Source organism: Bombus terrestris, chromosome 12, assembly GCF_910591885.1.
Source record: "Bombus terrestris chromosome 12, iyBomTerr1.2, whole genome shotgun sequence".
Taxonomy (NCBI): Eukaryota; Metazoa; Arthropoda; class Insecta; order Hymenoptera; family Apidae; genus Bombus; species Bombus terrestris.
In genome coordinates this window covers 7,223,350-7,240,022 of record NC_063280.1, presented here as the reverse complement: position 1 = coordinate 7,240,022, position 16,673 = coordinate 7,223,350, and the positions used below count along the sequence as shown (strand labels likewise).

The window sequence follows — 16,673 nt, the reverse complement described above, 5'->3', positions numbered from 1 at the left end:
GATTTATTTTAGGAAATCTTATTTTAAACTGTTAATTAAATACATTAAATACAAATAAATATATTGACTATTGTTGATTATAAATGCATAATTACAGTTTGCACATACAGGTACGAAGTTTTCTGCTAAAGTTTGAGTTTTACTTAAGATATCGAATGTCGACAGCTGTTGGCCTTTGGCTAATTTCAGTACAATTCGAATTTTCGCATGTAAGACGGTGGGATTTATTTTTTTTTTTCATCGAACGCAAATGCAATGTTCAGCGTTCGTCTTTTTTCGCGATAAATTTCCTCGGTAAATGAGACGATTTTTAGCGGAATATATGTGCACGCAGTGGTCATTACGAAGACTTGTATCAAGTAGTTGGCCTATAAAATTGTTCTGATAATCATGAATCTCCACACGCTGTTTCAGGATTTCAATCCAAGGTAAAAATTATTGCATTCTTTTTTTAAATTTTTTAAAATTTAGATGCTATTTCCAAATTAATAATAAATTCGCGTAATATAATGGTATTTTATATTTACTGGAACATACAAAATAGTTTAAAACATCGAGCGTTATTTCATGCATTTAAAGATTTATATCGTTTAATTTCTGATTTGATTTTCTTCGCAAAACTATATGATTTCATTTGTGAACTTACGTAACTTTTGATAATTTGCATCAAGGTTCTATTAATATTTTTAATTTTAATCTAAGATACACATTTTATCTGGGTCAGATGGTTATTTTAAACAAATAAGTGATACTTCATTCAGCACATTTTATCATTGTTAAAAGATTGTTGACCTTTGTCGGAAATTATCGAAAGTAATACAGTTTCAATATTTTATCTATTTATGGTATATATTTTGTAATCATTGCAAATTATTATTTAAAATAATAAATATAATCGATAATAACTTTTTATAAAGCTCTGTTACATATTCTTTATGCAATTTTAAAAATGTTTATGCAACAAAATATACTAATAATTTCTAATTTATATTTTAGTAAATTTTTGGTACACTGCTGTTTGATGATATTTACAATCTTATTTGCACTTCGTTTGGATGGTTTCATAGAATGGAGTTATTGGACTGTATTTACTCCAATATGGTTCTGGAAAAGCATGGTAATTTTGGGTGCTACTGTTGGAAGTTATGTTTGGTGGAAACATCCACATGCGAGATTGGAAGGAGATGCTTATATACATTATAAAGCAATGTTGATTACATTAGCATTACATTTAATTCTGTTAATGTTTGAATTGTTAGTATGTGATAAATTAGAATCTGAAAGACACCTTTGGATGCTTGTATTTATACCACTTATCTTCATCTCTGCTGTATCAATAGTTGTAAGTAATTTTTAATTGTGTACCTAGAAGGTATGGATTGATTCTACAGAAAATATTCTTGTATTGTTCTTGTTTTAGGTTTGTATATGGGCTGCAAAGCACGATCGATTATTTGATTTTGAATTATTTTGTGCAGTAAATATTCTGCAATTTATTTTCTTAGCATTAAAACTGGATGGTATAATTACATGGAGCTGGGAAGTAGTGTTTGCTCCCCTTTGGGCACTGTTATCATTATCTTTAGTTGCAGTACTATATGCAATAGTGTTTGCTGCTGTTTTATTAAGGACTCCACAGATTAATGCCAGACAAAGGCGGACATCTTTGTATTCAGCATTGGCATATACATCTCTTGTGGTTCCAGTCCTAGTGTTCCAAGTAAGAATTACAATAATTTTCATTTAATTAATTTTCTTTTTAACGAATTTCGTTAATACTATGATTTTATTCGTTCTAGGTACTATTAGCAAATAAATTAGATGGAGATATTTCACTGAATTATACAACAGTAGTAATGCCACTTTTAATATCTCATGTAACACTTATTTTTATGTCATTTGAAGCAAAAGGAGGAAACATATGTAAGACAACAATATCTAGATTTCATATAAAATTAGATATCTTGAAATGATAAAATTATTACTATTAACACTTTAAGGACCGAATTCGCGTCTTTCATTCTCCAACGGTTGGGGACTGAAGACGCGAATTCGCGTCTTACGTATTTCATATGATATCCTATAAAAATGTTAACTACTGTTAAATAAAACAGTAAAAAAGCAATGGATGCTATAAACAAAATGTTATGAATGTGTTTTTACATTACATGCTTGAATAATACGAATAATACGGTCCCCAGTGTGTTAAGAAAAAATTGTTACTTATTCTAGGGTGGTTTGGTGTTAGGAAAGATTTTTGTCATTTTCTATTGGGATTATGTCCACTGCTCCAAGAATATGGTAATATTTCTTACCAACCACGAAGTGAGCAGGACCAACCACCATCAGATCAACCAATGGTGTCGGAAAAAAATGAAAAATACGTTAAAAAAATCGACCTAATGAAACCCGTCGTACCTATAATTTCTATCGATATGCCGGATTGATTATATTGTTTAGGTATGCATAAATATACATAAATATAGATAATTAATGCCAATTTAAAAGAAATATTTTATGTTACAGGGTCTATTCCGATATATGAAATATTTTTATCCATATGACTGGTTCATACCAGATGCGATATCTTACTAAGTGATGGATAGGTGCGTAAATAATAACAGAATTATAAAAAGAAGTGGGAAATTGTTATTTTCGGTACGATATGAAAGTCTTGTTATTGTTAAACATATTGTGCGCTAAGGCAATCATAATTATATTACCCATTTTATTCATGGGGTTTAAGCCTTACATGATCATTGTAAAGATTTGGTAGAAAAGATCTTGAAAGGTGTTTTAATACGATCTACTTAAAGATCATGCGAAAGTTCAATATTGGATGCATCTACATGAAATGCCCCTAGAGCAAATTTAGCAGTCGCAGTGCTCAAAATCATTGTCTCTTAAAGCTGCATCAATTCTATGTCTATCCAAACACTTAAATTATGCGTAGAATAAGCAACCAACCCGTCCATTTGTTTGATTGCTCCTTTATAATGATATAGGATAATTGGCGACCTATTTTATTAAGCCTGTTATTCGTAAACTTTACGTAACGGTAGCATTATTATTACTTTGCCAAAAGTAGTAGATATAAAATAATGGTGAATATGCCTAAGCTGGTGCTAAAAAAATTAAAAATATCATAGATATGTTTTATAAGCAACTGTGAACTGTGTTTAAAATTGAAACTAAACCTCAGTGTATCGTGATCTGTACAGGGCTAAGCTTAATTTGTAATATATTATATTTTAAATAGATTTTCCTGCAGAGTGTCGTGAATGTACATTTGAAGCTTGTTACCAAGGAAAATCTTTCATGTAAATAATACTCCAAGTTTTAGAATTTGTTAGCACTGTACAGATCATGTCTAAGAAGTTTATTATGTATATAGCTAAGTTTTGATTAATGCGTAACTGTCTGACTTTTCGTTAACATAAAATTTGTCAATAATTATTGAATTATTTGTAAAGAAAATTTGTATGTATATAAACGTATATATAAAGATAACATTAATAGTAAAAAGTAAAAACGAGTAAAGCTGTGAACGATATGAATAATTACGATTTTGCATTATGTTTTACATTCTCTTTTAAAGATTACCGTTTTTATCTTACATTATTTAATATTCAAAATTTGTATTGTGAATAAGACATGGTTGTATTATTCATCTAGTAAATTTCAAGAGATTGTCGCAATTAATGAACAAAAATTGTTGACTACACGAAAAAGTAATAAAATTAATTACATTTTATTTTTATTCTCTTGGAGACGTTTTATTATATATACGAGCCCTTTTTCGAATAATTTTCATTTTAATAACAAATTTTAAACATACATCTGTAACGAGTATGTTGATGATATATAGAACAAAAAACAAAAGTCATACATTTACATTAGAATAATTTTTCTACATGTTCCTAAAAGTTTCGCAATATTTCTCATAAAAATATTTATATTAATATTATCAGAGAGGTAACCATTTTAATATTAAATATAAGCGTGTTCAAAGGGCTCTGTTACTTTAAATGTTAAATTAATTTTGAGTACGATTACTACTTATCAGTTGCTTAACAGATGCTAATGAGTAACAAATACGTTTTATAATCGATGATGTTACAAATATATAGCATGTTGGTGGTACATATTGAATAATTTAAATTCTATCACCTTCCTTTTTAAATTGCTATTTATTTCATTGAAAACTGAAAATATTATAATGTACATAAAAGTATAATATTTGTTCGACACGATCTACGTGTTATGTATTATAATATAAGAGTTATTACGATATAAAAAGCGATGCAGATTCTTATTTACAATTAAAATATAATTTATCATAAACTTAGCTGAAATTTGCAAATTGTTCGAAACGTTAAGATTTTAATCGGCCTTAATGAGACGATAGATTGGATATATCTGCTGGAATACAAGACTGAGCGCCTCGCATCTTTAGAGTAGCATAAGTAAAATGTAAAAAGAAAGAAGATGAAACGAAATAATTGAAAAACAAGTAAATATTAAGGATATTAATTGTTAACGTTATTAGATATCGTAACTACCTGATCGTATACTCAATCAAAATTTTGAGATATCGTATACCCAATGATTTATTGTGTTATAACGTAGAAATAATGTACATACTCTGTTGTATTACAATAACATTATAGACTATATTAATTATTATGTATTATACATATCTATCATGCGTGATGATTGCTAAATATGTAGTGGTATTATTTTATTTTATATACACTACACGCAAGAGATACCATTATAATCTAATAAAGTTTATATTTTTGGTATTAACAGACACGAGCAATTTTTACAATACGAGATTTTTTTCGGTATTGTTTTTTGTATGTATGGATCGCATGTGATCAATCGATAACGTGTTGGATCGTTCATGTGTCAGAAAGTGTGGACATCTTTTTATCTCAATCATTAACATTGTGGTCTTCGGAAAGGCATTTTTGTGAACATCAATCCTAGGATTATTGGAAACCTATAATATGCATATAATATCTATGCTACAAATTATGGTTTTTTACATTGTTTTTTTTTTTTTTTTTTTAATGTAAGGAATGGACGACGATTATGGATACATATCCATAATGTCCCGTTTATCATCTACTCACATTTTTGGTACATGCGCAAACTATTGTCGGCCACTAAGTGTATTTGCATTGTAATAAATTGCATCGGTCATTAAGTCTCAACATAATGGTATATATTCAGGTACCCAAGTACGACCAAGGAGCAATGAGACATTCTTTGATACTTTTGCGACGTCAAGTTCGGAATCCTCTATCAATGACGTTTCCCAAACGTACAATATCCGCAAACGTTTTGCACAGAGCGTAACAAATTCCAACAATCCTGAGCAACTAAACATGTTAAGGAAAACAGATCATCATTGCTAATTATTTTAATTAGGATTGACTAAAAAGAAACTACAGCATAATAATACAGAAGTAAATAATATGAGATTTAAAAATATAATGTAATAGCTAGAAATATTGGAAAATTGAAAAAATGTTTCGCAATATAAAATTTGTTGTTTCTAATCGTTACGTTTAAGCATTTGCTTATTGTATAGACAAATTTAATTAGTGTGTTACGTACGTGATTTCACAATCACCCAAACCCACGGCGCTTAGGCGTGGGCATCTTTGAGCGACAGAGAGTAATACGTGATCGAGTAAACCGGGTCCATAAGCTGCAATTACTAGCTCAATCAACCGGGGACACTGATAGCCAATACGTAACACAGTTGCTTCCGACGGCGCTTCCCCAAAGTATAGGTGCGTTATAGGAACGTACGGTGCAAATAATGGACTCTGATCGTCTTCGCTCGTCATATAGGACAATCTAATTTAGAATGAATTTCACATTTTACATAATATAAATATACCGCAATGCATCTGATAGAATTTAGATATTCCTTTTATACAAAAATATTTTATATTGTGAAATAATGTATACCATATTAATCTGTTTATTGTAGCTCTGTTACGATGCTCTGAAGGATTAAGATAAGAACGAACATTTACGGTACAAGTAAATATATAACTTGCACTCACAGTATAAGATTTATGTTGGGTAAATGACTGGAAAAAGTAAACCAAGCTTTATCGCTGACTCGCGGAAGTGGTTTTGTCTCTGGATGCACTTCCAATCGCAGGGTTTCCAATTGCACCTGTTTTTCAGAACTCAAAGCTAATAGTAACTCGTCGCTAAGTAATGAATAGGACAGTGACAACTCTTGCAGGTATCGACAATAATTGACCAACGCCTTAATCCCTGTAAAAATTTGTTGATGTCATATTGTTTTTATCATACTTCTTATAATCGTTAACGTTATTATTAACATCGAATGAGCTGAATTTTTTCAAGATGAAATTTAGAAAGCATTGGATTATTTCTTGTAGAATGAAAGTGAGTTAAACCTTCGGGTAACAATCGAGGAAATCCCTTAATTCGTAGAAGTTGCAAAGTTTTCGAAGAGTCCTCGTCGCTTCCAGAACGATCCTTCTTTTGTTCGATCGAGTCTTTGTTTGATACTTTCATGATGGATTTGAACTTATCATTGTCGATGTCTAAGAAATCAGGCTTTGCAGTGCTCATTAGTGCCAGCATCTATCAGCAAACATTCCAACAGAAAAACTAATTAATTAACTTAAAAAATTTAATAATGTCTCTTTAAACTTCAAATAAAAGTTTCTTTTAGAATAGAGAAATCTAGTCAGGACTTGTGGCAATGATTTAAAATGGTACTTCTTCACCACTGAATTGATTTAATATTCCTAATCAATCAAATGACACAATGATCAGCGCACTTTGTTCCTACTCATTTCACCATTAAATTTCATATATGTTTATCAAAAATTGTCATAAATTATCTATAATTATCTATATATTAAATGGGTGCAATATATATTTACAAAAATAATACACTTTTATTTCATAGATGGTTCCATCTTCATCAAGAGGAATCACCAGTGAACACTATATCATTCCAGTTGCGACATTTGTATTATAATAACGTACAGGATTGAGCCCACTATTAAGTAAAAGTGTATCACATTTTTATATTTACCATCAATCTATGATATTATAAAGCTTTTTATAAAAAGAATTCATTTTCACAGAGACATAATGTTCACAATCTTATATTACAGACTATATTTACTTCCATCCCATTAGTTCTTCCCAAGATCTTACTTTTGCCGGTATAACAATCCTTAATTGTTCTTTTAAAAAAAGTATAGTCCAAAGGAAGTCTCCAAAAAATTCCACAACTTGAACACTTTCTTTATACCACCAATACAATTGATATAATTAATCTTATACCAGGCACAGAAACCATAAACCGCCCAAAATTTTCAATGGGTATCCGATTAGCGTGCAGACAGCCTCGATAGGCTCCACGCTACTATGACTCTTCAGGAACTCGCGGAACGGACAAAGTTGTTACGCCGAGGAATGCAATACCTTCGACTCATAGTTGAAGAGAGCTAGTTCGTACGGCCTCCGCCGCAGGAAGCGGCGAGAAAAAGCGAAAGGACGATTGGAAAGGCTGTTACAATCGTTGTGCAAGAGAAAACACTGATCGAATTGGGACCACGGAGAGGCTTGTGACTAGGACATGCACGTGCTAGGTATGCGCCGTTGCACTAGGTTCCGCAGGTAACTTTATAAGGAGTCTGTGTATACTTTGAGCCGTATACTCAGGTAAAAGGATCGCTACATAGCTATAGAAAGCGGTCATGGACTAAGTAAAATGTTTTAAATGTTCCTTAACCTCTAGCTATGTTGCTATTCACGTGCTAGCGTTTGCGGATCACGTGCATTGCCCGTATCAGGAGGATATCCAGTTTGATAAATGATATTGCTAGTCAAGTTAATTAACTCTTCGTTACTCTTTTTCTTTTTTCAAAGTAGCACGACGTAGCGTATATTTGTAATAGAAGCTATGACAGGACAGCAAGAAATTTTCAGCGCCAAGTGTTAAGTATACGCATATCAAATTCTAAATCTTCAATGTTCTAAAGAGTACTAATCCTTTCTCTGAGAATTCAAAATCTTCAGTTTTCTAAAGCATTCTAATTCTTTCTTTGAGAATCCTAAATCTTGGGTTCACGAGGATCTTTTATCGTACCAGCAGAATTTTCTCTAGAAATAAATAGAAATAACCATTTACTTAGTAATAATATCATATTTCAGTGAATTTGTGGAGAATTCTTTGCTTTTTTACACGTAAAAAAAATTCTGTATGACATTTGACAGTCAAAAAGAAAAGAAAGGAGCAAAGAATTTACATTATCAAAAATAAAATATATAAAAAAGATTGTAACTGGATCGGAAAAACAATGAAAATAAATAAGACGAATATTAATCAAACGAAATAAATATTGCATAATAATTCAGCTGATGCACATTGTTCAAATATTAAATATTTTACGGGCTTAATAAAACGTTTGTAATCCGTAAAAGGAGGTCATGGACTTGCAGAGACTGTTGCCGGTTCCCAGTAGACCATGCACGTGTTTTCCTTTGCGACTCACGTGTATCACGAAGAGAAAGGAAACTGATATAAATGACTAACTAATTAAACATCGTTCGATACCTACTCGATTGCCTTTACTTATCAAATACTTGTTTAAACACTTCATTCTTTATTCCTGTTAAAAAGATTACATTTCTTTCGATAGTATCTAGTAAGAAAATAAGCAATTTTTCCTATATTTTTTACAATTTATACATTTTATTTGATGTACTGGATTTGTATATTATATTATATTTTTAAAAACATTTAAAATATAGGTATTGTACAAATCTTAGAGAATGCAGGATAAATTTAGCTAACCCTTTACAAACTCATTTATAAAATTGCTAGTCGGAAAAACATGGTTAGAACGGCAAATATAAGTAACAGCGGTGAAAGTCAAGCTTCGTTAAACGTTAAATGACAAGTGCTTCTGCACGGATCTACTAAACAGTTTACCGTTTCATCCAACGTAATTGTAACGTTGTATCATTTAAAGAGCATTATTCCAAAGCATTCGATCAATTATGTATCTAATGTCGATAATAAATTGTCCATCTTTGATAGGATATACAAAAAAGAGGCTCAAACCTAAGCTTAAATTTACAATTTTTCATATTATGCATACACCAACCAATCATTCAGTGTTCTAGAAAATTCGAATTATACAGATCAAAATGCAAAAAAATATTTACATATAAAAAGATATAAAGAACATTACCTATTATCCCGGTTGTGACTGAATTTTACGTTCCTTAAGAACGGTGATTTGCGAGTGAGCGCGAATCGCGGGACACAAGCTGACAGATGGAACGAAAGCTCTTTGCGGTGGAGAGTCGTGTTCTTTGGAAGCGAAACCCATTTACTTTTGCAGTGGCTCGCCGCCAGCATTCGATTCGGTTGCCCGTCAGTTAAACTGTTACCTGAAACAGCACGCGTATTGTTAACACACTGTCGTCATACACCTGAACAATGAACTCATTTCTCCAAGTAATGTTTCATTACACCAAGCACTGCTTCGTTAACTGGCCACGGATCTAGTTTATCTGCCCAACTATATAGGAAAATATATTTTTCTATGAAATCACAAGTATCATTTCTTTTCTCCATTGAGTACAAATGAAATACAAATACCTGTCACTGATATGGAAACATTTTATGAATATGAATATTATACATGTTATGTAAAAACGTTTCGAAATTTCATTAACATTCTAATGAAACAGTCATTTATTGTAAAAACATATTGAGTAAAAAACGAATATATAGCATGAATTGTGATCTTAAATATATGTAGTTAACGTGAAAGATGTTCTCATTAAATATTGTAGTCTAGTAATATAATCAATAATTAATTGCTCAAATATTCTGGACATCTTTGTGAAGTGTATGTATGGAATAAATATCTAGTAACTTTTATATACATTTTCAGACTGATCTTAAATTTTCAGAATCTGAAAATAATAGCTACAAGATATTTAGTACAAATATATACATCACATTCAGAGATCACAAAGGTATTTAAATATTCAACTATTCAGTACATTAAGCACAAACTTATATTAATTTTTTTCTTTAATCTTAAATATATCGTAACTTCAAATTGATTTCAAATTTAATGAAGAAGAAGAATGAGGAAATTTCAAAATGTTTCATATAACACGTATAATATATTTCTAAAAGATATCTGTACTAAGTATTCAAAAATTTTCGCATGTCATTGTATAGATGTGTAAGTAGTAAGTATATATAACACTAAAGATTCACTTCATAAGATCAGTTTCAAGAACTCTGGTGGGAAAAGGTAGCCAGTCAACGAATCAAGATCTGGTCCAGTTCACGCGGCACTGCTACGATCGTTAATAACGCTTCGCCGTTTCCAATCAAAAAACTGTTTCTATGTATTACAACTTTCCTTGTCACGGAACGTTATGCAGCGAATCCTGCAACCTGACCGTCGAATTTCAACATCATGTTACTACGCATATCCCCCTTTAGAATCGTCCGAATTGCTTGCCCAATAATTGATCACACCTACTAATACGCAGATATTCGTGTTTTGTGGTACGTCGAAGCGAAACGACACGCAATGTTCTCCAAATACCAATTTGCCAAGTATGTATGTGTTTTTGTTTTTCTCGTTGAGGAATCTCCAGTTCTACGCGATAACTCTATAACGGACTTCTCGAGACCGATAGAATTTTTTGTTTTAGCAGATATTTTTCGTTAAACGCACGTCCCTACAAACCGGTCTCGAATTAATACTGTGCTCAGTTGCTCACTGCGCCTACGGTGTCCTGCCTGACGCAGGCGACACTGCTAAAGGCAGCTGAAATAGATACACGTGTTTCACAGCTCACGTGTACCCTGCGTATTGATACTTGTATGTGCATAGGCATTCGCCCATGGCTATCCTATGTATACATATATCGTTCACCCGACATGCGTCATCATCGCTGCGTGTTGTTCCTTCTGCATCTCTATTTTGGGAAAATTCCGGACCTGATTATTGTTTTTAGGAGTTCAAAGTTCGGAATTAATGAATAACAAATTATTTGAAAAATATAGGAATGGTGTCTTTCGAGTTTAATCGAATGCAAAAGTATACTTTCGTTTTGTATGGAATTTTGTGTTGGCCTCTGACGGCTAATGTTGCGTTAACGCAGCGTTTCATTCACGATCTGTTTTCCACCCAAATTTTAACGTTACCTCTCTGAAAAGTAATTAATATCTGTCCAATACTATTTCTTCTACGTAAATTCTAAAATTTTATGAAATGTAAAGTCCAAGTGCTTACAATATAATTATGATAGATCTGCTTAATTTGATAGTTTAACGTTCTTGAAAGTTGATAAGTTGACGTGTGACAAATTAGTTAAAAAGAAATTAGATCGCAACTTAGTAAATGGATCTTATATTGCAATAAATGCATATCATTAAAATATAAGTAGTGTTTAAATACATTTTTGATGATTTGTCACGTTGATTGAGCATGATTTTACTATGTGATGTGTATTCCACGCTTTTTATGAACAGAGTATAAAAAAAAGAGTATGCATAAAGAGACACAGACGCGAAGAAGAAGTAAGCAAAACAGCAAAGCTAATAAATTTTAATAGTTCTTTTTTAAACATTTTTCAGAAATTTTCTTTTACATTTAAATTATTTTTAAATTACTATTCTTTATTGAAAACAAGATGTAAGAAAGTCTGATGTAAGAAATCTTAAATATTATAGAAGTAATTGTTTACCTTTATAGTTTATTACACAAAACATGAATAAGCGTATCTCTTCTTTTTTATTAGATCTTATCTTACGAAGATCTGGAAAGATCCCCTGTAAACAACAAAATGGCTTTTACTGAATTTGATAAATAAAAATGATATATTAGGGGGATTTTATAAGAAAATCAAGAATTACTAATTTCATTATTAATAATTACTTTATCTAAAATTGCGATCGACACAATACATGTAATGTATTTATTCGTGACGTTTAATTAATATCACGCGTCATATAATTTATTTGTTATGATGACGTCTTATAGATAAGTTGTTAATTTACTTGGAAAACCTAATAGCGTTTCAAACGACCAGTAGAAGCGGAAAGATACTGTCACTATCGAACATTTTTTTGAAAACAAGAATACGTAGAAAAGATAAAGATAAGAGAAGAGATTTTTCACTTAAACGTTACGTGTGACGAACACCGAGATACAACCTGTAACTTAGACCAAATGAGAATGACTAATGAACGATTACGATGCTCAGGAATGTAATATTTATGGGTACATTCTTTAATTTAATTAATTTTCATTTCTCTCACAAATATTTTTGCCACTCTACACACAATTGAATCTTAAAAATTAATCAAACGAATAATTTCATTTAAATTACTTCACCGCCATAATATGTATTGAAATGAGATATTCAATAAATTGTCGAATTATATATATTTTTCTTTACATTATTTTTAAATAATGTAAAATGATATATTGATAGTAATTAAATATATCTTAAATATTTCTTACTGAAATTAAATTTAATTATTTAGAATAAATGAAGGATGTGTGTAATTTCTATCGATGCTAATTTACCGTAGTGATCCAGAAAATCATAAGGCAGATGCAATTCTAGTAGTTAGATTGCAGTATGATGGCGCTAGTAGGTAAAACCAAGCGAAATATGAAACGCTCAATTATTTTCTGATTCACGCGATACATTTGTGTCATCGTGTCTAACCTATGCGAAAAGGGTCCATAGCAATAGTGGAAGGAAAATAAAACAATCTCTTGACAGGTGCCACCACGAAAAGAAAAATGGCAAAATGTTTAGATTGTGGATACTTTCTAATATTTCTTATCGTAAATTTAGGTAAGATAAAAAAGATACGTAAAATTTTATTTCTACAATATAATTGAATAAAAGATTAAATATAAGATCTTTTTTCAATGAGTAATTTAATAAAGTGCAAAATTATAAACCTGCTATTTTGAAATAAAGTTAAATATAGGGAAAATGTTATGTATCAATTGGAAAATATTTATCAATTAAAAACAGCTATTTCTTTGTTCATTACATAAATAAAACAAAAAAGACAGTAAAATTTTACGATAAGATTTAATAGATATGTAACTGTCTGTTTTAGTGGCCGCAGAACGAATAAAAGATATGATTTATATGAATTTTGAAGGAGTTGCTGCCTGTTTCCGTAGACACAATGGAACACATCAATTTGGATGTTCTTGTAAGGTTATCATATATTACATTGCATTATTTCATTGTGTAACTTTCTTTTAAATAATTTTAACCTTATTTGAACTAAATTAATTGTTGATAACAGAGGTAAATTACGTAAGATATTGTACTCTTTGTTATAGCAAGTAGGTCAGGAAGTGTTGGTGTTATTCATTTAGTGGAAGATGAAAATGATATCAGATGGCTTGAACACAATGCTAATGTTGGAGATTATACTGTAATTCTTACATTTTCTATGTTTACTAGAGACATATTACTTCGTTTAAGAAATACACATAATATAAATGGAGTTTTATTAACTAAAAATACCAGTCAACCACATCCTGAATATTATTCTCCTGAAGATACTTGTCCCAATAGATATGCAGGGTATAAAAAGTGCCAGGATTTGGAATGGAATCCTTATGGATCTGCATTGCTCATGGAAGATTGGCCTTTTCCCATGTTTTATACAGAGGTTGTTTTTAAAATCTTACATAATTAATTTACTTTTAAAATTCATATATTCTATTGTTTAATTAATTATATCAATCTTTAATTTCAGAATCAAACACTGATAGAAGCTGTAAAATCTTGTTTTTTAAAACATAATGCACCTGATATGGAAAATCAACAGTACAGACCACTGTGTGCACTAGAAATGAAGTCATTCATGTTTGCTGCAATTAACTCTGAATCTTGCATTAAACGTAGTGATTTTAAATTGAACTTCAATCCTACACAATTTTGTGATCCTTTGGGAGATAGGAATATATATTGGCCTTTAGCTCCAATAAATAGAGATAAAAACTCCATAATATTGGTAACAGCTAGATTAGATGCATCTTCTTTGTTTGATGGAATATCACCTGGAGCAGGCAATGTGGTCACAGGATTAGTAACATTACTTGCTACAGCTTATTATTTAAATATATTAGCTAAGGATGCTGTAGTGAAAAGTAAGTATAACAGTGTACTGTGTATAATATAAACTATATATATAAAAATATTTTTAATTGCTCTTTATGCCTTTTTTTTCAGACACTAATGTGGTTTTCTCTTTATTAAATGGAGAAGCTTTTGACTATATAGGATCTAGTAGATTCATTTATGACTTGAAAGAAGGTAATTTCAATGCATTAGGTGGAGTAAATTTAAAATTTGATGACATTAAAACTGTGATCGAATTTGGTCAACTGACTAAAGGAAAATTATTTCTTCATTCTAATAATGCGCAGAATGACAAAATGATAAAAAAAATACAAGTAGCGTTAAATGCTACAGTTTTGGAAGGCAGCGTTCCGCCTACGTCTATACAGAGTTTCTTAAAAGAAAAGCCAGATTTAACTGCTGTTGTTATAAGTGACCACGGTCAACAATTTAAAAACAAATATTATAATGGGATTTTGGATGACGCAGAAAGTCTTAGCTTCAATAGGTACTATATTTTAATGTTATATTTTTTTACATAGAGATTCTATTTTAAGTTTTGATTATATAAAGTATGTTCCTTTTTAGGAGCGATATAAATGGACTCGCAACTGCTCTAGCAAAGATAGCAGTTCATGTCGCTGAAATCCTTTACAAAGACGTATTCGATACTGGGTCTCTCGACGATTATGATTCTTTCCAATCTGTTGAACACCATATTTTGGAAATGTTGAAATGTTATTTAGAAAGTGCTAAATGCCCTTTGTTTCATGCTGCTTCGTCTCCAAACGCTAAATTAATCAATCAAGTTTTATCGCTATACGTTGGTGTACATAGGGTACCAAATATTGCCACAACACTAACTGGTCAACTTCTTGCATATCTGACTAGAGAGGAAGTTGCAAATATGACAGAAACAACATGTTATGAAAACCACCTTATTTGGATGGCTGGTGATAATAATTCAGGTTTATGTATAAATTCCAGTGTAAATTATAGTACAGCTATGAGTCCAGCATTTATTATTGATGGTAAGTTTGTTGACTAGTGAAAGCAGATGTTTTAAAACAAAGTATTACAAAATTGTTATGCTCTGAATAGGGTATGACATGAAATCTGGAATGTATTCAACCTGGACAGAATCTATATGGCAAACATTAAGTGTAAGAATGTTCCTGAAACCTTCAGCAGCTACCGAACAACTCACTATGATTTTAGGAAGTTTAGTAGCTGGTATATCATTTGTACTCGTATGGTTCATTAATTCCCGAGCGGATATATTGTTTAATTCAAGGTAATTTAATGATCTTAAAATATGAAAATCTAAAATACTGATTTAGTTGCTTACTATGTTAAATATTAAAGAAATTTGTTTTAGAAGAGCAATAAACTGCTAGGGATACGCTGCGGACCACATATCAATGGCCAGGTTGGATTACTATCAAGAAGACGAGGATGTTCCAGTAACTAGCCTTTGAATGTATGTGTGGTACGCTCTCGGACAATTTTTATACCTCAATGTTGATATATATTTTGATGCCACCGATGTTTAATTTCGATATCATCGTGATGTTTCGACGGCTATTTAATCAAACTTTTGCACCTGTTGTTAGTATAATGAGAATGGACGTGCATTCGCTTAATTTGTCACGTCCCTTTCTCTGAATTACCGATGATTATACATATACAACACATTCGACCATAAACATTTTTATAAATGTGCGTTATATGTATGAAATGAAACGATGCAATTTTATTTTAATTCCGTAACAAAATTAATAAGAGAGTATTATGCCTGTATCTCAAGATAATCGGGGTACACTAGCACTAGAAAGTCTATTGAATTTTTGGTCTCATTAGGATTCTTTTTGTATGTGACGATTAAACGTATATATATGTATATGTATATATACACACACGTATTTTATTTATACGTATAATTACATATAACATTTATAGCTAGTATGATCAATATAATACTTTGAACGATTATTATTTAATTTCATGCCCATATTTCACGAACATTTAGTATTGTAAATGTCATGCATGTATTTGATTCATATTATAGTAAATCGTTGATTATTTGCAGTACATTTATCGAGATTTTATAGGTAATAATTTTTGTAATTAATTTTATATTTCTCTGTTTATTTATTATAGTTATCCTATATTGAAAATGAATCGATGTTAATGCAGGATATTTAATTTGTTTAACACAATTATTGCTCACGATACCTAAAACTAGACAATTGTACGAAATATCGAAATGCGATAATAATGTAATATACATAATGTAATCAAGTTTCTTTGCCAATTGTTACGATAAGAACTTTAAGAATTTATTTAATAGAGAAATTTTCAATTGCAATAAATATTTTTTCCGATTAAAAGGCAATTTAAGGTTGTATATTCACTATCTCATGTTTTTAACGTGTCTTTTGCATATTTGCAATATTTAT

At 30.7% G+C, this 16,673-nt stretch overlaps 3 protein-coding genes across 11 annotated transcripts; 2 read left to right on the top strand and 1 right to left on the bottom strand.

Annotated features, from left to right (window-relative positions):
• The first annotated feature begins 175 nt into the window (after positions 1 to 175).
• LOC100646123 (transmembrane protein 185A) lies at positions 176 to 4,822 on the top strand. The gene is made up of 6 exons (XM_003399836.4): positions 176 to 428; positions 997 to 1,342; positions 1,421 to 1,720; positions 1,800 to 1,923; positions 2,233 to 2,460; positions 2,527 to 4,822. Exons 1-5 carry the CDS (start codon positions 391 to 393, stop codon positions 2,445 to 2,447), a joined length of 1,023 nt encoding a protein of 340 aa, XP_003399884.1. The 5' UTR covers positions 176 to 390; the 3' UTR covers positions 2,448 to 2,460; positions 2,527 to 4,822.
• Positions 4,593 to 12,319, bottom strand: LOC100646239 (F-box/LRR-repeat protein 3). 5 transcript variants are annotated; one of them, XM_012315151.3, is made up of 8 exons: positions 11,991 to 12,319; positions 11,800 to 11,884; positions 9,270 to 9,471; positions 6,450 to 6,639; positions 6,084 to 6,303; positions 5,626 to 5,871; positions 5,139 to 5,387; positions 4,593 to 5,005 (listed from the first exon to the last, which is right to left on the bottom strand). In XM_012315151.3, the coding sequence occupies exons 4-7, from the start codon at positions 6,637 to 6,639 to the stop codon at positions 5,216 to 5,218; spliced, it is 828 nt and encodes a 275-aa protein (XP_012170541.1). In that variant the 5' UTR covers positions 9,270 to 9,471; positions 11,800 to 11,884; positions 11,991 to 12,319; the 3' UTR covers positions 4,593 to 5,005; positions 5,139 to 5,215. The 5 variants fall into 5 exon arrangements, with proteins under 5 accessions (XP_012170541.1, XP_012170543.1, XP_012170540.1 ...); XM_012315153.3 differs by lacking the exons at positions 11,800 to 11,884; positions 11,991 to 12,319 and adding an exon at positions 10,316 to 11,225; XM_012315150.3 differs by lacking the exons at positions 11,800 to 11,884; positions 11,991 to 12,319 and adding an exon at positions 10,583 to 11,225.
• A 343-nt stretch (positions 12,320 to 12,662) lies between these two features.
• Positions 12,663 to 16,609, top strand: LOC100646358 (nicastrin). Of its 5 annotated transcripts, none has more exons than XM_012315156.3 (8): positions 12,663 to 12,921; positions 13,196 to 13,294; positions 13,428 to 13,762; positions 13,850 to 14,243; positions 14,326 to 14,722; positions 14,803 to 15,245; positions 15,316 to 15,508; positions 15,596 to 16,609. In XM_012315156.3, the coding sequence occupies exons 1-8, from the start codon at positions 12,867 to 12,869 to the stop codon at positions 15,609 to 15,611; spliced, it is 1,932 nt and encodes a 643-aa protein (XP_012170546.1). In that variant the 5' UTR covers positions 12,663 to 12,866; the 3' UTR covers positions 15,612 to 16,609. The 5 variants fall into 5 exon arrangements, with proteins under 5 accessions (XP_012170546.1, XP_003399886.1, XP_012170545.1 ...); XM_003399838.4 differs by having other exon boundaries at positions 12,664 to 12,921; positions 15,580 to 16,609; XM_012315155.3 differs by having other exon boundaries at positions 12,665 to 12,921; positions 15,593 to 16,609.
• Positions 16,610 to 16,673: the final 64 nt, after the last annotated feature.

What these genes read in the sequence shown, in the direction of transcription:
- LOC100646358 (XM_012315155.3), top strand. Translation starts at nt 12,867, where the DNA reads ATGGCAAAATGTTTAGATTGTGGATACTTTCTAATATTTCTTATCGTA. An exon ending in ATTTCTTATCGTAAATTTAG is followed by an intron (nt 12,922 to 13,195) that starts GTAAGATAAAAA and finishes TGTCTGTTTTAG; the next exon opens with TGGCCGCAGAACGAATAAAA. An exon ending in ACATCAATTTGGATGTTCTT is followed by an intron (nt 13,295 to 13,427) that starts GTAAGGTTATCA and finishes TCTTTGTTATAG; the next exon opens with CAAGTAGGTCAGGAAGTGTT.
- LOC100646239 (XM_012315151.3), bottom strand. Translation starts at nt 6,639, where the DNA reads ATGCTGGCACTAATGAGCACTGCAAAGCCTGATTTCTTAGACATCGAC. An exon ending in CCCAACATAAATCTTATACT is followed by an intron (nt 5,872 to 6,083) that starts GTGAGTGCAAGT and finishes ATTCTAAATTAG; the next exon opens with ATTGTCCTATATGACGAGCG. An exon ending in TTGGGTGATTGTGAAATCAC is followed by an intron (nt 5,388 to 5,625) that starts GTACGTAACACA and finishes TAACATGTTTAG; the next exon opens with TTGCTCAGGATTGTTGGAAT.
- LOC100646123 (XM_003399836.4), top strand. Translation starts at nt 391, where the DNA reads ATGAATCTCCACACGCTGTTTCAGGATTTCAATCCAAG. An exon ending in TCTCTGCTGTATCAATAGTT is followed by an intron (nt 1,343 to 1,420) that starts GTAAGTAATTTT and finishes TTCTTGTTTTAG; the next exon opens with GTTTGTATATGGGCTGCAAA. An exon ending in TTCCAGTCCTAGTGTTCCAA is followed by an intron (nt 1,721 to 1,799) that starts GTAAGAATTACA and finishes TATTCGTTCTAG; the next exon opens with GTACTATTAGCAAATAAATT.